The sequence below is a fragment of the Triticum dicoccoides genome, chromosome 4A (assembly GCF_002162155.2).
Source record: "Triticum dicoccoides isolate Atlit2015 ecotype Zavitan chromosome 4A, WEW_v2.0, whole genome shotgun sequence".
In the NCBI taxonomy this organism is placed as follows: Eukaryota; Viridiplantae; Streptophyta; class Magnoliopsida; order Poales; family Poaceae; genus Triticum; species Triticum dicoccoides.
The window spans coordinates 538,046,802-538,070,241 of record NC_041386.1 but is presented as its reverse complement, the minus strand read 5'-3'; the positions used below and the strand labels follow the sequence as shown (position 1 = coordinate 538,070,241).

At 44.5% G+C, this 23,440-nt stretch overlaps 1 protein-coding gene across 1 annotated transcript in view; it reads right to left on the bottom strand.

Annotated features, from left to right (window-relative positions):
- Positions 1–17,499, bottom strand: part of LOC119283617 (aspartyl protease family protein 2-like) — a 55,147-nt gene extending 37,648 nt beyond the window's left edge. Inside the window, exon 1 of the mRNA XM_037563087.1 lies at positions 17,251–17,499. Within this exon, the coding sequence (XP_037418984.1) occupies positions 17,251–17,499 (249 nt within the window). The remainder of the gene's footprint in view (positions 1–17,250) is intronic.
- Between the last annotated feature and the right edge of the window lie 5,941 nt (positions 17,500–23,440).

Sequence of the window (23,440 nt, the reverse complement as noted above, 5' to 3'; positions counted from 1 at the left end):
TTCCTGATTTTGTCGTGAGCCTTTGAATCCGGCATTGACTGCCGTGCTCTTCGGACTTTTGTCCTTAGTCCAGCGATGGTCCTTGTTGCGTCGTGGTTTTCCGTTTCCATCCCTAGTTTTGGGTGTACTTGGGTCGCTGGGGCTGCACCTTGCCAACCAGCTGTCCTCCCCTGCACAAAAGCGGGTCATGAGGCTTGTTAGTGCGGCCATTGTTCTTGGCTTTTCTTGGCCGAGGTGTCTGGCGAGCCATTCGTCTCAGACGTTATGCCTGAAAGCTGCTAAGGCTTCGGCGTCCGGACAGTCGACTATCTGATTCTTTTTAGTGAGGAATCTATTCCAGAACTGCTGAGCTGATTCTCCGGGTTGTTGAGTTATGTGACTAAAATCGTCTGCATCCGGAGGGCGGACATAGGTCCCTTGAAAGTTTGCTCGGAAAGCATCCTCGAGCTCTTCCTATCTTCCAATTGTGTTTTCGGGAAGGCTTTTAAGCCAATGTCGGGCTGGCCCTTTAAGCTTAAGGGGTAGATATTTTATGGCGTGGAGATCATCTCCTCTAGCCATGTGTATGTGGAGGATATAATCCTCGATCCAAACTCTAGGGTCTGTTGTTCCATCATATGCCTCTATGTTTACGGGTTTGAATCCCTTTGGGAATTCATAGTCCAGGACCTCATTGGTGAAACATAGGGGGTGTGCGGCGCCCCTGTATTTGGGTGTGCCAGATTCTGATGATGGCTTCATAGCGTTGCTTACAAGAGCTTGCTTTCTTGGCCCATAAATGGACCTGACTGGGCCATGATGCGAATCCTTAAGTGGGTCGCATGCCGATTTAGGTGCGACGCCGCTTGCCGCTTTATGGGGTCGTCTATCCGACCATGTGGCTTTTTCATTTTTTGAATGCGAGGGCTCTAGGGCCTCTTCGTCGAATTCAGGCAGTAGCTTTCTTTTCGGATAGCTTTTAGTGCGGCGACTGTCGCCGTACTTATCTGTGGTATTGATTACTTTGATCCATCTAATCCGGAGTGCATCTTCTGCTGTTTTTAGCTTCCGCTTCTGCTTTTTTAGGCTGCGTGCAGTTGCAACGAGCCTCTCGTGGAGATTCTTCTGCTCCATAGGTTTATTCAGCGTGAGGTCGTCCGGAATGCCGTTTTCACCGGAGGAGGGATGTTCGGTTTCTCTATCCATGTTGCCATGTTCGGACGGTTGCTCTAAGGCCTGCTCGTCGTCTACCGGCTCGTCCTTCTCTATGGCTGGGTTTTTGTCGAGGCGGGGCTTGGGTCGGTGTTTACGCTGACGCTTTGATTGCTTTTCGGGGGGTCGATCTCCCGTCCCATCCCCTTTTTCCTCGTTGTCGCTTCCTTTAGGGGTATCCACCATGTACACATCGTGAGATGAGGTGGCTGTCCAATGCCCTATGGGCATTGGTTCATCGGTATCTCCTGCATCGTCATCCATGCTGTCGATGTCTCCGGAGTCGAAGTTGAGCACGTCGTTTAAATTGTCGACAGTGGCTACCAAGTGGGTGGTGGGTGGGCTTTGAATTTCTTCATTGTCCGTATCCTATCCTCGCTGACCGTAGTTCGGCCATGGCTCTCCTGATAAGGAGAGAGACTTGAGAGAGTTCAGGATATCGCCACAAGGCGAGTGCTAAAAGATGTCTGCGACGGTGAACTCTATTATCGGCGCCCAATCGGATTCGATTGGCAGGGGCGCAGGGGGTTCGGAGTTCGGAAAGGAGTCCGGATCCTCGGAGTCACGGATCATGTAGAGTGCGGGGCTAGCGTTCGGCTCGATCGCCTTTGAGATCGAAGCCCCCGAGGTGACGTCCAACCGCTCATCCTCGATTGGCGCAATAGGCTCCGAGTTAGGGGTCGGAACCGATGCGTGTGCGGCCTCCAGGACACTGTCCGGAGGCAGAGCTAGATCATGCCCCTCGAGATAGTGTGGCGCGCTTGGCCGTGGCTCGAACCCGTCGAAGATCAAGTCTCCGCGGATGTCAGCCGTGTAGTTTAAGCTTCCAAACCTGACTTGATGGCCAGGGGCGTAGCTTTCGATCTGCTCCAGGTGGCCGAGTGAATTGGCCCGCAGAGCGAAGCCGCCGAAGACGAAGATCTGTCCGGGGAGAAGAGTCTCACCCTGGACCGTATCGTTGTTGATGATCAAAGGAGCCATCGGGCCTAAAGGCGATGACACAGAGGAACTCTCAATGAAAGCACCAATGTCGGTGTCAAAACCGGCGGATCTCGGGTAGGGGGTCCCGAACTGTGCGTCTAGGCCGGATGGTAACAGGAGGCAGGGAACACGATGTTTTACCCAGGTTCGGGCCCTCTTGATGGAGGTAAAACCCTACGTCCTGCTTGATTAATATTGATGATATGGGTAGTACAAGAGTAGATCTACCACGAGATCAAGGAGGCTAAACCCTAGAAGCTAGCCTATGGTATGATTGTTGTATATGGAGTTGATTGCCTACGGACTACAACCCTCCGGTTTATATAGACACCAGATAGTGTTAGGGTTACATAGAGTCGGTTACAATGGTGGGAGATCTTGAATATCCGCATCGCCAAGCTTGCCTTCCACGCCAAGGAAAGTCCCCTCCGGACACGGGACGAAGTCTTCAATCTTGTATCTTCATAGTCCAGGAGTCCGGCTGAAGGTATAGTCCGGCTACCCGAACACCCCCTAATCCAGGACTCCATCAGGGTCCAAGTTTCCATATCCGAGGAATCTGACTATTCGAATAGATAATGCTAACCCTGCAGGGGTGTACTTCTTCATGCATGCTCTCGCCACTTACCACCATGTACACGTCGTGTACCTCGGCAACCTTCAAGCGGAAGCCTGGCGAGGGAGTCGGCCACGGCCTGACTAACCACACAAGTCTCTCGTCTAGGTTTATCGCCTATTCTGGTTCCATCCGCAAGGAGATCCGGCTGGGGTGTCGCTCACAGCCCCAAATGATGTGTGCAGGGTTCCCAAGCCCACCATCCGGGTGCCACTTGGTACACCGTGCCACTGTGCCTACTCTGTCCCAAGCCCACCTGTACCGGGTGCCATTTGGTAGACTACTAACACTACCTACAAACACTAGAAACTAGTTGCAACTCCTGGACAGAGATCGAGTTGATTAATAAGCTGAGAGGGGCCGAGTTACCGGAACCCAATGTGTGGTAGTAACTGTTCATGGATCACAAACACAGAACTTAGTTCCTGAGAACGGCTACAATGAGACAACCCACCATGTACTCCTACATGGCCTCTCACCGCCACCTTCACCAAATCGTGTTCACACACTTAGCTCACACAGTAGGACATGTTCAACACCCCCAATTCATCCCCGATGAATCAGACCTGACTCAACTCTAAGCAGTAGCAGGCATGACAACAAGCATGAATGAGTAGGCACATCAGGGCTCAAACAACTCCTACTCATGCTAGTGGGTTTCATCTATTTACTGTGGCAATGACAGGTCATGCAGAGGAAAGGGGTTCAACTACCGCATCATGTAACAGTTGAATCATTGTTGTCCTAATCCAGTAAAAGAGAGCAAGAGCGAGAGAGTGGGATTGTATCGGAATGAACAAGGGGGTTTTGCTTGCCTCACAATTCTGAAGAGGAGCACACTTCATCGGTGTCATCGTTCTCATCGTCGGTACACGTCTACCGAGAGGGGACAAACACCGGCAACTAAGAAAGAACACAATCAATGCAATGCCACACTATGATGCATGATCATGACATGGCAATATGCTGTGATTTGAGCTAATGCATCTAGCTATGATTTAAATGAAGTTGGTTTGAATACATGATTCAAATTCCAACACCATATATGATTATTTAAATGCCCTTTATTTGTTTTGTCCAAAACAGAGGACAAACATTGTTCAAACATGCATGAAAATGGTACAGATGGATTCCTTGAATTTTTCTGATAATTTTTCATATATAAATTATTTCATTCTGAGTTACGGTTGAATTTCTATGATTTTTGGAAGTTTTGGGCATTTTCTGAAAAAATAAATCATTTAAGATTTATATAAAATCCCAGAAACAAATACTGCGTCAGCATGACATCAGGCTAAGTTCAGCAGGTCAACGGAGTCAGCCAGGTCAACCCTGACCTATGGGACCCACAGGTCAGTGACACAACAAACTAACTCTGTTAGTTAGTGCTAAGTTAAATATTAACCTAACTTAATTAGGGCATGGACCCACATGTGAGTGATACAGAGTTAGTTAGCGAGGTGATTAACCTCTAACAGTGGTAATTAGGACTAATTAAGACCTAAACTAACTCTAGTCAGAGGCCGGCCCCACATGTCATCGACACAGGGGGGCCGAGTCATGGTCAAAGTGGGTCAACCCCACCGGCGACTTGGTGCCGGCGAGGCCAGTCGCGGCGGCGAGCCTCGGGTTTCCATTTCCCGTGACCAAATGCAATGCGGAGGGCATCTACGCGGAGGTGGCGAACGCGCGCATCCAACGGGGCAAGTGGGTGCAGCTGGGGTGGCCGGAGCTTGCCGGAATAGAGCTCGCGGCGGCGGGCGGCGGGCGGGTGTGCTCGGGGTCGGTGTTATACTACACGACAGGGGCCACGGAGAGGTGCTACGGGCACCTGTTGATGTGCTGAGCGCTATGACGCGCTCGATTGCGGTTCTAGGTGACGGTGGCCATGGCAGCGGCATGGCCGGCGGAGCCAAGCTCCCGGCCGCGACGGCAAAAGCGTTAGCGGAGACAAAAGAGCCAGAGGAGAGGGGGGAATCGACGCGGAAGCTCACAAAGGTTGCAGTGGAGCGAACGGCGAGCTCGGAGCTGGCCGGAGCTGAGCGCGGTTACGAGGGGGATCTCCGGCGACCGAACGGTGAGGAGGAGCTCTATGGAGGCAGTGGAGCGCGTCCGGGGGCGTGTGGCTCATCGAGGAGGTCGGGGCGTCGACGTGGAGCTCGCAGGAACTTCGAGGAGGCGAGGGGGAGGCAATAGCTACGTGGGCAACGACAGCAAGCTCGTGGGTGAATCGGCCATGGCGGGAGATGCGAGGGACAGAGCAGGGGGGAGTGAGAGAGTCAGAGCGATCGGGACGGCACCGAGGAGGTCAGCCGCGGTGTTGAGCTGGCCTAGGGACACAGGCAGACGCCCTGGTGGCGTGGCGCTCTCGGGCGCGCGCGTGCTCGTCCTTCTGGCTCGAGGAGGAGGACGACTGGCATGGCCAGTCGGCTGGGCCGGCTAGAGGAGTTGGGCCAGGTAAGTGGGATGCCAGGTGAACTCTCTCTATCTCTCTCTCTTCTATTCTGTTTGTTTTGATTTGATCTATATACCAAATCAATTTGAAACTTCATGAAAATAATTGTGTGAGCTAAATGGTCTTATCCAAAGCCACACAACAATTTTCAGAATTATTGAACATATATTTCTTATATAATAAATATATATCCAATTCAAATAGTTATTGAATTAATTTTAAATGCCCAAAATAAATATTTCTGAGACTCCAAAAATATTGGTTTGAATTTTACCTCTTGCCAATATTTTTACAAGATAACAGGAACATTTCCTTGGACTCATTTGAAAAGATTTTTAATGTTGATTATTTCTGAAGTGATTTTGAGGGTTTCAACTAACCTCAATTCAACTTTCAGAATTTAGACATGATGCATGGATGCTCTCTTATGCAACTATTGCAAACAATTCTAGGGCTGTGAAAACTCACCCCCACTAAACAAGAATCTCGTCCCGAGATTCAAGACATGAGGTAAGAAGACAGAGGGAACACAAAGCAGACATGATCTTCATGATCCAATTGCCCTTCTCGGAGATGTTGATTCATTGCTACAATTGATCTTGACGTCTTTGCTTTCGAGATCTTCGTCCAACATGATGATGACGGAAAGAGACTCTACCGAAATCGATCTTCTCGAAGATCAACAACTCACGATTAACCTATGGGGTGAGATGTAGGAACATCTCTCAAGATTAGACACAAAACACATATCTAGAGGGATGGAGTGGAACAGATGTTGAGGGTTCACTAGGTAGACAAGAATTCCACACCTGAAAGGGTGGTGAACGGTTGTCAAGGTAGCGAGGATTTGAGTTGCCATGATACCATAACGAGACACCTTAGGGAAGGTGGCTCGTAGAATTATTCCCTTAAGTGGCAAAAAGAATTACTTTTGATACAGAGATCATTGAAACTCTCTATACCAGCCTAAGGAAAATCACAATTGATCGTTTGAATGAATTTGAAAGAATGGCATACTCAGATTGGAGAGGAAACTAGGGTTATAGGACAACTCGGCAACGGAAGGCACATTCCAATTGATACCAAGGATATAACCTAGTGACTGAGCGTGCTCTCAAGAAGTTGAGCATTTCCGTATTCATCAAGGTTTCACCAACATCCGTGCCGAGGATCCTGGCAACACATCATACTACCATGATGAACGATGATGGAGGATGCAGATGCAAGTAGGACATCACTTTCTCAGATTTTTCCTTAGCAATGCCAAAGAAGAAAATCTGGATGATCGACCGAGAGACATTTAGCACTCCGCTTCTAATGTTCTCCTTGATGTACTAGGTACAACGGTAAATGCTTAAAAGCATCAACATGGCCATCAAGCAAAGGTCGGACTTCGGGAGCACAAAAATCCATAAGGAACAACTTGTGGAATAAGTCATACCGAATCCTCATGGAGAAGATGGTCGAATTGCTCATTCAAGATACTACCATGATAGATCTTCCGACTAGGTGTGTCGGCCAAAACATCAATCTTGTCGGGACCTACATCATAGATCTTGGAAATGTTCCAGCCATCATATCTGCCTGAGATTCAGATCTGGCTGGTAACATGATTTTTTTCAGACAACATGTCTAGAAAAGAAAGGTTGCAACACAAGTCGACGAGATAACGTTGCGAGACTCTCGGGAGATGAACTACGATAGCAAGCTCCAAAACATGAGCTGGTTCTGCTACACACATGTGAACATGTTGTCCAAGACAAGCATGACCACATAGTGGTCTTACAATAAAACACTCACCAAGAAATACGTAATGCTACGATCTGGGGAAAAAGAATACCTAATCATGAGGATCCTCCAGAATCTTTTCGACCCGATATATCATATAACCCCGTGAGTGTTTTAATGAAACAAGGTATAATATTCATATTGTCCTCTGATAAAAATTGAACTTCAAAAAAGGAATTCTTTTGATTCAACCATCTCTTTCTCAACTCAGCAACTTGAAGTATTAATATTATATTTAGGATACCAAGAAAGCACATCAGATCATAATATATATCAATACCCTCTAATATATATCAATATTCCCCTTCTTTTTTCTATGCAAAAAAATTCTATGCAAAAAAAGATATAGTAAAGTAAGTGATTCCATAAATTTACGCAGTTGCCCAAGAATTCACTATATATTCTTAATCAACTATTTCTTATATAGAGAGAACAGCCCTCACAAATTTAAAATACTAATTTGTTAAGAATCAATCGAATTGAAGTCCTAATGTCATCGTTGGCCGATTTGATTTGACGATGCCCCACACTCAAATCAAGGTTTGGGGCAAGACGATAGGTCCAACAACTGATCACAGGGACCAACCGATGAAGCAATCATCTTTCTTCAACAACCACACGAACACAAGGATATCCCTTTGAAAATGAACTAAGTGGGACAAGCTTTCATCTTCCAACTCTCCAAGTTATTGTTTAGCTTATCCAACTAGCTCAGGGGTACCTAACACAGATTCTTGGAGAAGGGGTCGTTACAAGGAACCAACTTGATCACGAGCTCAACATAGTGGTCAGGGAATAGCCTGGTGATACTTCCGAGAGGGTATTCAGAAAATCACGAACCACCGATATGTTACTAAGCTCGAGAACAATCTTGCTTTTCAGGGCAAGACGATGCGATCAAAAGAGAGAGGGATTGACACAATCCTAACTCATGGATCAAAGAGTGCACCAGAAATAAGGACTAGGTAGCACGATCAATCTTAGGATGATGATTCAATAACCAACACGCTAAGGATGAAATTATTGTCCATTAGCTACCAAGAAACGGAGTTGCTAGTAGTATTCATTTCACACATCATAATTCACTCATCGTCATTCTGGTTGCAACAACATGGGGACCGAGGAGTGAAAAATGATGGCGAGAAGTACCACTGTATCAAGAGTTCATAGGATGGTGTGCAATTGCCATGATATTCTTGATATAAAGATGGTAATACTCCAAGGTAGAACAGAACAAAAACCGCATTGCCATTTTGATCTGTGGAATACAACTACTTTGACCCAATCCTAGAAATGGATGAGGTACTGGAGTTTGTTTCTCCTAGTCATTCTGAACTAGAATGGCTTGACGGACCACAAGAATAATAGGCACCGATGAACGAATGCTCACATACTCTTGACTATCAATTGATAGATGAAGGTCGGAATATAACTGAAGGGGGACAGCTCAAAGGAACATATAACTTTCTGAGTTGTGGATGCATAGATTAGTATGTCGAACGAGTTCAACATATTTCTTCCGGATAACCCATGCAGAAAGGTAGAACTGGCAGAATCACAATTATGAATGAAGAACTCATCAAGAGCACTCTGGTTGTGATCTTTTGGTGCAAAAGAACTTCTGCCATATTGGCTCATGGTATTGGAAGAACGACATACCACAGACCTCGAGGACTATCACAAGGTTACTAATATCTTAAGGGAATTAGCAAATACTAACAACATGAAGTAGGGCGAATCTCGGGTTCAAAACCCAGGAGTAGAATACCTACTAACTAAATAACATCATGAGATGCTTTTGAGAATGGGGGCCAGAATCATCACACTGGGAACACCAAACATGGCTAGATTACTAACTCTAAGATACCTTAGTGTCATAATAAATCCTCCAACATACATGTCGAGGCAATAAATTACCTCAACCCATAGATTAGTGTGCTTAACCTGGCCTAAAGGAACACCGAAACCAAAGGGAAAGGATTTTGCAAATGCATCAGAGTGTTTAGAAACCTGGGATGACTCAGACAACATAACAGATGTAATTGCTTAAAAGATTTGAGACAACCTGCAAAAATGGTGGCATAACCACTCAACATCACAAACTCAAGGTTCTGAGGCGAGCTATGAACATATGGAAGTAGTAGGAACTGAAATGAGGCTTGAACTCAACAATCCTAGGCAACTATGGTTTAGTAACGCATCATCCTGAGAGATAGAAGAGAAGCCTAGTTATTAACCCCGTAGAAAAGATAAGATGAGTCAGATCAGAAAGTCATGAGGATAAGGAGTAAAAAGAGCCTTACGTCCCATCCACAATCAATTCCCTTATATAAGTAAAGCATTTCTAGACACAACTTCGACTAGCTTGGCTTGGTAATCCTACAGGCAGTCAGGCTATGATACCAAAGCTGTTAGGACCCCGATTCCAAGTCACATCGATCTAGCCGGTAACACCTCATATCACTTTGCGGCCTCACACACAGTATTCCGACAGGTGTCGCCTTACCATGGCCCGGGACCGTTTGCGCCTTTCGGCTCACGTATATGATAGTGTTGCTGGCATCCATATGATAGAGAACCCCGGCCGACATGACTAGTCGTGAACCCAAAGTGGCACTAACTTACGGAGACAGGCATGCATGAATCAACATCGAGCATGTCGGTCAGCAGCGTGTGAATCCGGGCTGTAGCACTGGGCTAACAGGACTCCGGTGAACCGGGCTGTAGCAGGCTAGGCAGGACTCCGGATGTCACCGCATGACATTTCCCCGAAGGGACAGACACAGGAACGAAGTGAATCACATGCCGGCCAGTCAAGTGTTCCGGAGCAGTAGTGCTGGGCTAGCAGGACTCCGGTGACAGAGAACCCGGGCTATAGCGGACTACTATGGCTCATGGAAGCACAAGACTACATTTCCCCATAAGAGAGGCTACCAAGGATAAACAACTAGGTTGTCGGATCCCACACATACCAAGCATTTCAATCATACACACAATATGCTCAATATGTGTAAATACAACATGGCATCACAACAAAACTCTACGACTCAAAGTATTTATTCATTAGGCTCCGAGGAGCGAGATATGAAAAACATGGGTCTCATGACCCAACATTCAGAGCATACAAGCAACAAGCACAGGTGGAAGCTTAACTTGTCTGAGTACAGACATCTACAAATGAAGAAGGCTGAGAAGCCTGACTATCTACCAGATCCTGCCGAGGGCACAAGATCGTAGCTGAGGTTTCAAGCTAAACGTCGAAGTCCACACAAAACTACTAGCGAGACTGACGTCTCTCTACAAAACATAAAATAGGCAAACATGAGTACAAATGTACCCAGCAAGACTTACATCAGAACTAGCTACATATGCATCAGTATCAACAAAGGGGGGAGGTGGAGTTTGACTGCAGCAAGCCAGCTTTGACTCAATGGCTATCCTAAACTATGACTGCAAGTAACTCTTTTGAGATGACGCACACGAGTCCATATATTAACCATTCCAATACACCATTATGGATCCGCTCCCGTCTCCCTACGAGAAGGCCATCCATAGCACTCATGCTTATCTTGCGCATTTTAGAGTATCCACTTTCACTTGTCTATGAACTATGCAACGGGTCCAAGTTTCCATATCCGAGGAATCCGGCTATTCGAATAGATAATGATAACCCTGCAGGGGTGTACTTCTTCACACACGCTCTCGCCACTTACCACCATGTACACATCATGTACCTCGGCAACCTTCAAGCGGAAGCCTGGCGAGGGAGTCAGCCACAACCTGACTAACCACACAAGTCTCTCGTCCAGGTTTATCGCCTATTCGGGTTCCATCCGCAAGGAGATCCAGCCGGGGTGTCGCTCACGGCCCCAAACGATGTGTGCAGGGTTCCCAAGCCCAACATCCGGGTGCCACTTGGTACACCGTGCCACTGTGCCTAGTCTGTCCCAAGCCCACATGTACTGGGTGCCACTTGGTAGACTACTAATACTACCTACAAACACCAGAAACTAGTTGCAACTCCTAGACAGAGATCGAGTTGATTAATAAGCCGAGAGGGGCCGAGTTACCGGAACCCAATGTGTGGTAGTAACTGTTCATGGATCACAAACATAGAACTCAGTTCTTGAGAACGGCTGCAATGAGACAACCCATCATGTACTCCTACATGGCCTCTCACCGCTACCTTACCAAATCGTGTTCACACACTTAGCTCACACACAGTAGGACATGTTGAACACCATTCCAATTCATCCCCGATGAATCAGACCTGACTCAACTCTAAGCAGTAGCAGGCATGACAACAAGCATGAATGAGTAGGCACATCAAGGCGCAAACAACTCCTACTCATGCTAGTGGGTTTCATCTATTTACTGTGGCAATGACAGGTCATGCAGAGGAAAGGGGTTCAACTACCGCAACATGTAACAGTTGAATCGTTGTTGTCCTAAAGCAGTAAAAGAGAGCAAGAGCGAGAGAGTGGGATTGTATCGGAATGAACAAGGGTTTTTTGCTTACCTGACCCTTCTGAAGAGGAACACACTTCATGGGTGTCATCGTTCTCGTCATCAGTACACGTCTACCGAGAGGGGACAAACACCGGCAACTAAGAAAGAACACAATCAATGCAATGCCACAATATGATGCATGATCATGCCATGGCAATATGCTGTGATTTGAGCTAATGCATCTAGCTATGATTTAAATGAAGTTGGTTTGAATACATGATTCAAATTCCAACACCATATATGATTATTTAAATGCCCTTTATTTGTTTTGTCCAAAACAGAGGACAAACATTGTTCAAACATGCATGAAAATGGTACAGATGGATTCCTTGAATTTTTCTGATAATTTTTCATATATAAATTATTTCATTATGAGTTACGGTTGAATTTCTATGATTTTTGGAAGTTTTGGGCATTTTCTAAAAATAATAAATCATTTAAGATTTATATAAAATCCCAGAAACAAATACGGCGTCAGCATGACATTATGTTGAGGTCAGCAGGTCAATGGAGTCAGCCAGGTCAACCCTGACCTATGGGACCCATAGGTCAGTGACACAACAAACTAACTCTATTAGTTAGTGCTAAGTTAAATACTAACCTAACTTAATTAGGGCATGTGCCCACATGTCAGTGATACAGAGTTAGTTAGCGAGGTGATTAACCTCTAAAAGTGGTAATTAGGACTAATTAAAACCTAAACTAACTCTAGTCAGAGGCCGGCCCCACATGTCATCGACACAGGGGGGCCCAGTTGTGGTCAAAGTGGGTCGACCCCACTGGCGACTTGACGTTGGCGAGGCCAGTCGCGGCGTCGAGCCTCGGGTTTGCATTTCCGGTGACCAAATGCAATGTGGAGGGCATCTACGTGGAGCTGGCGAACGCACGCATCCAACTGGGCAAGTGGGAGCAGCTGGGGTGGCTGGAGCTCGCCGGAATAGAGCTCGCGGCGGTGGCTGGCGTGTAGGTGTGCTCGGGGTTGGTGTTATACTGCATGGCAGGGGCCACGGAGGGGTGCTACGGGCACCTGGTGATGCGCTGAGCGCTATAACACGCTCAGTTGTGGCTCTAGGTGACGGTGGCCACGGCGGCGGCATGGTCGGCGGAGCCAAGCTCCTGGTCGCGATGGCAAAGGCGTTAGCGGAGGCAAAAGAGCCAGAGGAGAGGGGGGAATCGACGCGGAAGCCCACAAAGGTTGCAGTGGAGCAAACGGTGAGCTCGGAGGTGGCCGAAGCTGAGCGCGGTGACGAGGGGGATCTCCGGCAACCGAACGGTGAGGAGGAGCTCGGTGGAGGCAGTGGAGCGCGTCTGGCGGCATGTGGCTCATCGAGGAGGTCGGGGCGTCGACGCGGAGCTCGCAGGAACTTCGAGGAGGCGAAGGGGAGACGATAGCTATGCGGGCGACGGCAGCGAGCTCGCGGGCGAATTGGCCATAGCGGGAGAGGCGAGGGACAGAGCAGGGGGGAGAGTGAGAGAGTCAGAGCGATCGGGACGGCACCAAGGAGGTCGGCTGTGGTGTCGAGCTGGCCTGGGGACATAGGCAGACGCCCTGGTGGCGTGGCACTCTCGGGCGCGTGCACGTGCTCGTCCTTCTGGCTCGAGGAGGAGGACGACTGGCGTGGCCAGTCAGCTGGGCCGGCTAGAGGAGTTGGGCCAGGTGAGTGGGCTGCCAGGTAAACTCTCTCTCTCTCTCTCTCTCTCTCTCTCTCTCTCTTCTATTCTGTTTGTTGAAACTTCATGAAAATAATTGTGTGAGCTAAATGGTCTTATCCAAAGCCACACAACAATTTTCAGAATTATTGAACATATATTTCTTATATAATAAATATATATCCAATTCAAATAGTTATTGAATTAATTTCAAATGCCCAAAATAAATATTTCTGAGACTCCAAAAATATTGGTTTGAATTTTACGTCTTGCCAATATTTTTACAGGATAACAGGAACATTTCCTTGGACTCATTTGAAAAGATTTTTAATGTTGATTATTTCTGAAGTGATTTCGAGGGTTTCAACTAACCTCAATTCAACTTTCAGAATTTAGACATGATGCATGGATGCTCTCTTATGCAACTATTGCAAACAATTCTAGGGCTGTGACAATATCAGCCAGGCCAGCCGTGGCCATAGACCAACTTAGGCCAAAAGCCTAAGCTTGGGGGAGTACGTATTTCTCACCGACATTACATTTATGTTCACACACACTCATTGCTAGATGTTGGTGTTCATACTTTTTCATTGTATCATTCATGCTAGTTTATCTCCTTTTATGCTTTCTTCTTGTGTGTTTGATAAACCTTAAGAAAAAACAAAAAATAGTAGTATTTTACTTTTCTTGTTATAGTAATAATTAAAAAGAAAACCCAAAAATATTTCCCGTTCTTATTTTGCTTGTAGGGATCTTTCCCGTGTAAATAGTTTTATTTCTTTTCTTTTCTTTGGGGGTCAGGAGGAGAAGACCATGATTAAATTGTTGAAGTGGCTCTTATATGCTTTATTGTTGATTTAACCAAGAGCCCATATTGCTTTGTCTTTGCCTGTTTATTGAATGCTCGCAAATTCCAGCTTAGTCCAATGCACGTGCACTCTTATTATTATTCACATCGTTCGGTCGTGCAAGTGAAAGGCAATTATGATGATATATGATGGACTGACTGAGATGAGAAAAGCTGGTATGAACTCGACCTCTTTTGTTTTTGTAAATATGACGAGTTCATCGTTCTTGATTCAGCTTGTTATGAATAAACATGTTCGCAATGACAATTAGAGATCATAGTTTCTTGTGCCATGCTTGATTAGCTATGAGTTATAATGGTTTACCTTGCGTGCCAACATGCTATTGAGATGGTTATGATGTGGTATGATGGGGTGGTATCCTCCTTTGAATGATTTAAGTGACTTGACTTGGCACATGTTCACGCATGTAGTTGAAACAAATCAACATAGCCTTCACGATATTTATGTTCATGGTGGATTATATCCTACTCATGATTGCATCCAATGTTTATTAATTTTAATGCATGTACATGGTTGTTGTCGCTCTCTAGTTGGTCGCTTCCTAGTCTTTTGCCAGCCTTCACCTGTACTAAGCGGGAATACTGCTTGTGCATCCAATCCCTTAAACCCCAAAGTTATTCCAGATTAGTCCACTATACCTTCCTATATGCGGTATCTACCTGCCGTTCCAAGTAAATTTGTATGTGCCAAACTCTAAACCTTCAAATAATCATCCTGTTTTGTATGCTCTAATAGCTCATGTATCAACTAGGCTGTCTGTATCTTCCATGCTAGGCGGGTTATTCTCAAGAGGAGTGGACTCAGCTCCTCACTCACGAGAAAATGGCTGGTCACCGGGATGCCCATTCCCATGCTTTATGCAAACTAAATCAAAAAAATTTCAAAACAAAACTCCCCCTGGGACTGTTGTTAGTTGGAGGCACTCGTTGTTTCGAGCAAGCCATGGATTGATGTTTGTTGGTGGAGGGGGAGTATAAACTTTACCATTCTGTTTGGGAACCGCCTATAATGTGTGTAGCATGGAAGATATCGCCATCTCTTGGTTGTTATGTTGACAATGAAAGTATACCGCTCAAAATATTATTCATCTCTATTTCAAAACCGAGCTCTGGCACCTCTACAAATCCCTGCTTGCCTCTGCGAAGGGCCTATGTATTTACTTTTATGTTGAGTCATCACCCTCTTATTAAAAGCACTAGCTGGAGAGCGCAGCTGCCATTTGCATTCATCACTGTTAATTTATATTGGCTGTGACTATGATTGGATCTCTTTTACCATGAATTACAATGTCTAGTCAATCCTTGATCTTTAAAGGTGCTCTGCATTTATGTTTTGCGGTCTCAGAAAGGGCTAGCGAGATACCATCTTGTTATATCATATTATGATTGTTTTGAGAAAGTGTTGTCATCCGAGATTTATTATTATGGCTTGCTAGTTGATTATGCTATTGATATGGGTAATCATGAGACATGAGAATTATTGCAAATGTGGTTAGTTATAATCTTTGCTGAAAACTTGAATGCTAGCTTGACATATTTATATCAACAAGAGCAAACAGAGTTTGTAAAAGATTTTCTTTATTTCTTTCAGTTTGTCAACTGAATTGCTTGAGGACAAGCAAGGGTTTAAGCTTGGGGGAGTTGATACATCTCCGTTGTATCTACTTTCCCAAACACTTTTGCCCTTGTTTTCGACTCTAACTTGTATGATTTGAATGGAACTAACCCGGACTGACGCTGTTTTTAGCAGAATCACCATGATGTTGTTTTATGTGCAGAAAACAAAAGTTCTCGGAATGACCTGAAACTCCACGGAATATCTTACAATAAATAATAAAAATCCTCACCAAAGATGAAGACCAGGGGGCCCACACCCTAGCCACGAGGGTGGGGGGCGCCCCCCTAGGGCGTGCCCCCCTACCTTGTGGCCCCCCTGGAGATCTCCCGACTCCAACTCCAACTCTATATATCTGCATTCGGGGAGAAAAAATAGGAGAGAAGATTTCATCGCGTTTTATAATACGGAGCCGCCGCCAAGCCCTAAAACCTCTTGGGAGGGCTGATCTGGAGTCCGTTCGGGGCTCCAGAGAGGGGGATTCGTCGCCGTCGTCATCATCAACCATCCTCCATCACCAATTTCATGATGCTCACCGCCGTGCGTGAGTAATTCCATCGTAGGCTTGCTGGACGGTGATGGGTTGGATGAGATTTATCATGTAATCGAGTAAGTTTTGTTAGGGCTTGATCCCTAGTATCAACTATGTTCTGAGATTGATGTTGCTATGACTTTGCTATGCTTAATGCTTGTCACTAGGGCCCGAGTGCCATGATTTCAGATCTGAACCTATTATGTTTTCATCAATATATGAGAGTTCTTGATCCTATCTTGCAAGTCTATAGTCACGTATTATGTGTTATGATCCGTTAACCCCGAAATGACAATAATCGGGATACTTACCGGTGATGACCATAGTTTGAGGAGTTCATGTATTCACTATGTGCCAATGCTTTGTTCCGGTTCTCTATTAAAAGGAGGCCTTAATATCCCTTAGTTTCCATTAGGACCCCGCTGCCACGGGAGGGTAGGACAAAAGATGTCACGCAAGTTCTTTTCCATAAGCATGTATGACTATATTCGGAATACATGCCTACATTACATTGATGAATTGGAGCTAGTTCTGTGTCGCCCTATGTTATGACTGTTACATGATGAACCACATCCGGCATAATTATACATCACTGATCCATTGCCTACGAGCTTTCCATATACTGGTTTACGCTTATTTACTTTCCCGTTGCTATTGTTACAATCACTACATAATACCAAAAATATTACTTTGCTTTCATTACTCTTTTGTTACTGTTATCACCACTATCGTATTACTTTGCTACTAAACACTTTGCTGCAGATACTAAGTTTCCAGGTGTGGTTGAATTGACAACTCAGCTGCTAATACTTGAGAATATTCTTTGGCTCCCCATTGTGTCGAATCAATAAATTTGGGTTGAATACTCTACCCTCGAAAGCTGTTGCGATCCCCTATACTTGTGGGTTATCACTTGCGAAGGTGCGCTCGCTGTTGAAGTGCTCGGCCGAGTGTGCGCACCCGAAGATGAATTCCTTCATGGACTCTGGACCCATAGTGAGGTTGTCCAAGGCCACGAAGCCGTGCACCGATATGTCATGCTCACCGGATAGGTGTAAGGCGCACTGCTGCCAGCGGGCTCCATGGGGTACGGCAGGTGGCAAATCTGGCTCGTGCCGGCAACCTGTTGGAAGGTGGACGAGGCCTTTGGTTCGAACATGGGGGCGCATTGTGGCTGCTTGGCATTGCAGGGCTTGCACTGCAGCCACATCAGGCTACCTAAGGCGTTGAGCTTGAGGTTGTAGTCATGCCGGCCTGTGCCCGAGCCCAAGCCAACGACCACGCTGAAGGCCATATCGATCAGTGTCGGTGTCAAAACTGGCGGATCTCGGGTAGGGGGTCCCGAACTGTGCGTCTAGGATCGATGGTAACAGGAGATGGGGGACACAATGCTTACCCAGGTTCGGGCCCTCTCTATGGAGGTAATACCCTACTTCCTGCTCGATTGATCTTGATGAATATGAGTATTACAAGAGTTGATCTACCACGAGATTGTAATGGCTAAACCCTAAAAGTCTAGCTTGTCTGACTATGATTATGAGGATATATGTCTACGGACCTAACCCTTCGGTTCATATAAACACTGGGGGGATCTAGGGTTACATAAGGTTGGTTACAGAGAAATGAATCTTCATATTTGGTCGCCAAGCTTGCCTTCCACGCTAAGGAGAGTCCCATCCGGACACGGGTAGAGTCTTCGGTCTTTGTATCTTCACGACCCATCAGTCCGGCCCATATCCAATAGGTTGGACGCCCGAGGAACCCTTAGTCCAGGACTTCCTCAGTAGCCCCCGAACCATACTTCAATGACGAGGTGTCCAGTGTGCAGATAGTCTTTGACATTGCAAGGCAGGTTCCTCCTCCTATGACTTTAAAGTGATGTATTTGGCTTTCCATTTAATGTCATACCCCTCGGCTTCCGTGCCTTCCTAACTTTAGCTTCCACGTGTCGAGTGACTACAAGAGGTCGGGGTATATTTACGTATACCACCCTGACCGTACCAGAAAGGTGCCTGCTACCTGTTAAGCACTGCGTTGGTTTTCCCTTGAAGAAGAAAGGGTGATGCAGCAAAGCAGCGTAAGTATTTCCCTCAGTTTTTGAGAACCAAGGTATCAATCCAGTAGGAGGCCACGCACGAGTCCCTCGCACCTACACAAACAAAAAAACTCCGCGCAACCAACGCGATAAAGGGGTTGTCAATCCCTTCACGGTCACTTATGAAAGTGAGATCTGATAGATATGATAAGATAATATTTTTGGTATTTTTATGATAAAGAGAAATAAAGGTGCAAGTAAAATAAATGGCAAAGGAAATAACTGAGTATTGGAAGATTAATATGATGGAAAATAGACCTGGGGGCCATAGGTTTCACTAGTGGCTTCTCTCGAGAGCATAAGTATTACGGTGGGCGAACAAATTACTGTTGAGAAATTGACAGAATTGAGCATAGTTATGAGAATATTTAGGTATGATCATGTATATAGGCATCACGTCCGAGACAAGTAGACCGACTCCTACCTGCATCTACTACTATTACTCCACACATCGACCGCTATCCAGCATGCATCTAGAGTATTAAGTTCAAGAGAACATAGTAACGCTTTAAGCAAGATGACATGATGTAGAGGGATAGTTTCATGCAATATGATATAAACCCCATCTTGTTATCCTCGATGGCAACAATACAATACGTGCCTTGCTACCCTGCTGTCACTGGGAAAGGACACCGCAAGATTGAACCCAAAGCTAAGCACTTCTCCCATTGCAAGAAAGATCAATCTAGTAGGCCAAACCAAACTGATAATTCGAAGAGACTTGCAAAGATAACGAATCATACATAAAAAATTCAGAGAAGATTCAAATATTGTTCATAGATAAACTTGATCATAAACCCACAATTCATAGGTCTCAACACATCGCAAAAGAAGATTACATCGAATAGATCTCCACAAGAGAGGGGGAGAACTTTGTATTGAGATCCAAAAAGAGAGAAGAAGCCATCTAGCTAATAGCTATGGACCCGAAGGTCTGAAGTAAACTACTCACACTTCATCGGAGAGGCTATGGTGTTGATGTAGAAGCCCTCCATGATCGTTACCACCTCCGGCGGAGCTCCGGAAAAGGCCCCAAGATGGGATCTCGTGGATACAAAAAGTTACGGCGGTGGAATTATGGTTTGGCTCTGTATATGGTAGTTTGGGGGTACGTAGGTATATATAGGAGGAAGGAGTACGTCGGTGGAGCAACATGGGCCCCACGAGGGTGGAGGGCGTGCCTGGGGGAGGGGGGTAGGCGCGCCCCCTACCTCGTGCTTTCCTGGTTGATGTCTTGACGTAGGGTCCAAGTCCTCTGGATCACGTTTGTTCCGAAAATCACATTCCCGAAGGTTTCATTCCGTTTGGACTCCGTTTGATATCCTCGAAACTCTGAAATAGGCAAAAAACAACAATTCTGGGCCGGGCCTCTGGTTAATAGGTTAGTCCCAAAAGTAATATAAAAGTGTATAATAAAGCCCAATAATGTCCAAAACAGGATATACTATAGCATGGAACAATCAAAAAATATAGATACATTGGAGACGTATCAAGCATCCCAAGCTTAATTCCTGCTCGTCCTCGAGTAGGTAAATGATAAAAACAGAATTTTTGATGTGGAATGCTACCTGACATAATTTCAATATAATTCTTCTTAATTGTGGTATGAATATTCAGATCCGAAAGATTCAAGACAAAAGTTCAATATTGGCATAGAAATAATAATACTTCAACCATACTAACTAAGCAATTATGTCTCTTCAATATAATATGGCCAAAGAAAGTTATCCCTACAAAATCATATAGCCTGGCTATGCTCCATCTTCACCACACAAAGTATTTAAATCATGCACAACCCCGATGACAAGCCAAGCAATTGTTTCATGCTTTTAGTGTTCTCAAACTCTTTCAATCTTCACGCAATACATGAGCGCGAGCCATGGACATAACACTATAGGTGGAATAGAATGGTGGTTGTGGAGAAGACAAAAAGGGGAAGATAGTCTCACATCAACTAGGCGTATCAACGGGCTATGGCGATGCCCACTAATAGATATCAATGAGAGTGAGTAGGGATTGCCATGCAACGGATGCACTAGAGCTATAAGTATATGAAAGCTCAACAAAAAAAACTAAGTGGGTGTGCATCCAACTCGCTTGCTCACGAAGACCTAGGGCATTTTAAGGAATCCCATCATTGGAATATACAAGCCAAGTTCTATAATGAAATATTCCCACTAGTATATGAAAGTGATAACATAGGAGACTCTCTATGAAGATCTTGGTGCTACTTTGAAGCACAAGTGTGGTAAAAGGATAGTAGCATTGTCCCTTCTCTCTTTTTCTCTCATTTTTTATTTGGGCATTTTCTCTTTTTTATGGCCTCTTTTTTTATTTAGTCCGGAGTCTCATCCCGACTTGTGGGGGAATCATAGTCTCCATCATACTTTCCTCACTTGGGACAATGCTCTAAAAATGATGATCATCACACTTTTTTTATTTACTTACAACTCAACAATTACAACTCAATACTTAGAACAAAATATGACTCTATGTGAATGCCTCCGGCGGTGTACCGGGATATGCAATGAATTAAGAGTGACATGTATGACAAAATTATGAACGGTGGCTTTGCCACGAATACAATGTCAACTACATGATCACGCAAAGTAATATGACAATGATGGAGCATGTCGTAGTAAACAGAACGGTGGTAAGTTGCATGGCAATATATCTCGGAATGGCTATGGAAATGCCATGATAGGTAGGTATGGTGGCTGTTTTGAGGAAGGTATATGGTGGGTGTATGATACCGGCGAAAGGTGCATGGTATTAGAGAGGCTAGCAATGGTGGAAGGGTGAGAGTGCGTATGATCCATGGACTCAACATTAGTCATAAAGAACTCATATACTTATTGCAAAAATCTACAAGTTATCAAAGCAAAGTATTACGCGCATGCTCCTAGGGGGATAAATTGGTTGGAAAAGACCATCGCTCGTCCCCGACCGCCACTCATAAGGAAGACCATCAATAAATAAATCATGCTCCGACTTCATCACATAACTGTTCACCATGCGTGCATGCTACGGGAATCACAAACTGTAACACAAGTATTTCTCAAATTCACAACTACTCAACTAGCATGACTCTAATATCACCATCTCCATATCTCAAAACAATTATCAAGTATCAAACTTCTCATAGTATTCAACACACTCATAAGAAAATTTTATTATTAATCTTGAATGCCTAACATGATTAAAGCAATTTACCACACTATTTTGTAGGACTCTCAAAATAATCTAAGTGAAGCATGAGAGAACAATGGTTTCTATAAAACAAATCCACCAACGTGCTCTAAAAGATATAAGTGAAGCACTAGAGCCAAAACTATATAACTCAAAAGATATAAGTGAAGCACATAGAGTATTCTAACAATTTCCGAATCATGTGTGTCTCTCTCAAAAGGTGTGTATATCAAGGATGATTGTGCAAAACTAACAAATAAAGACTCAAATGATACAAGACGCTCCAAGCAAAACACATATCATGTGGTAAATAAAAATATAGCTCCAAGTAAAGTTACCGATGGAAGTAGACGAAAGAGGGGATGCCTTCCGGGGCATCCCCAAGCTTTGGCTTTTAGGTGTCCTTAGATTATCTTGGGGGTTTCATTGGAATACCCAAGATTAGGCTCTTGCCATTCCTTGTTCCACAATCCGTCAAATCTTTACCCAAAACTTGAAAACTTCACAACACAAAACTTAAAGTAGAAAATCTCGTGAGCTCCATTAGCGAAAGAAAACAAAACACCACTTCAAGGTACTGTAATGAACTCATTATTTATTTATATTGGTGTTAAAACTACTGTATGGCAACTTCTCTATGGTTTATAAACTATTTTACTAGCCATAGATTCATTAGAATAAGCAAACAAAACACGAAAAACAGAATCTGTCAAAAACAGAACAGTCTGTAGTATTCTGTAGCTAACGCAAGATCTGGAACGCTAAAAAATCTGAAATAAATTTCTGGACGTGAGAAATTTATCTATTAATCATATTAAAAAAGAATTAACTAAATAACACTTTCCAAATAAAAATGACAGCAATTCTCGTGAGCGCTAAAGTTTCTGTTTTTTACAGCAAGATTAAAAAGACTTTCCCCAAGTCTTCCCAACGGTTCTACTTGGCACAAACACTAATTAAACACAAAAAACACAACCAAAAAAGAGGCTAGATAAACTATTTATTACTAAACAGGAGCAAAAAGCCAGGAATAAAAATAAAATTGGGTTTTCTCCCAACAAGCGCCATCATTTAACGCCCCTAGCTAGGCATAAAAGCGAAGATAGATCTAGGTATTGCCATCTTTGGTTTTAGGGAAGAAAAGAGCAAACTTGCTATCTATGGAATTAATCTTCATATTTTGATAAAGCACATGGCTATTAATGGTATAATAAATATTAAGTACGTTACGGAAATTTGTAACTAAGCTAGCCTTCATCTCTTTGATAGATTCGTTTTGGTAAGAGAGCAAAAGAGATGTAGATTCAACTTTCTCATTCATGGGGTGCCCAAATATGGCTTTCATCTTTGCATAAGTGTCTACATCATCCCCTTCAAGAAAACATTCTTCAAATATATAATCTAAGACATGCTTAAAAGAAGAAGGTAGGGCAACATAAAAGCTTTTTAAGTAAATTTCAATTTGGTATTGAGGCACATAGCTAGCCCTGATCCTTAATAGTCTATCCCAATCATCTTTCAAAGATTCATCAAGTAAATAACGAAAAATTCCGGAATCATCTTCATCAAAATTATTAAGATTCTCATTGATAACTCCAGTAGGTCTTTCCATAGCATCTTTATTTATGAGTTTAGCGAGAATAGAAGGATTGTCCAAAGTACTAAAAATTGGAAGCGAACCCCCAACCCTTTTTGATTCTGACATAGCGGAATAAAGGTGAGTGGAAAAGAGAAGGCGAATAAAACGGCAAGGGTGAAGTGGGGGGATAGGAAAAAGAGAGGCAAATGACAAATAATGTAATGCAGGAGATAAGGGTTTGTGATGGGTACTTGGTATGTTGACTTTTGCGTAGACTCCCCGGCAACGGTGCCAGAAATCCTTCTTGCTACCTCTTGAGCACTGCGTTGGTTTTCCCTTGAAGAGGAAAGGGTGATGCAGCAGAGCAGCGTA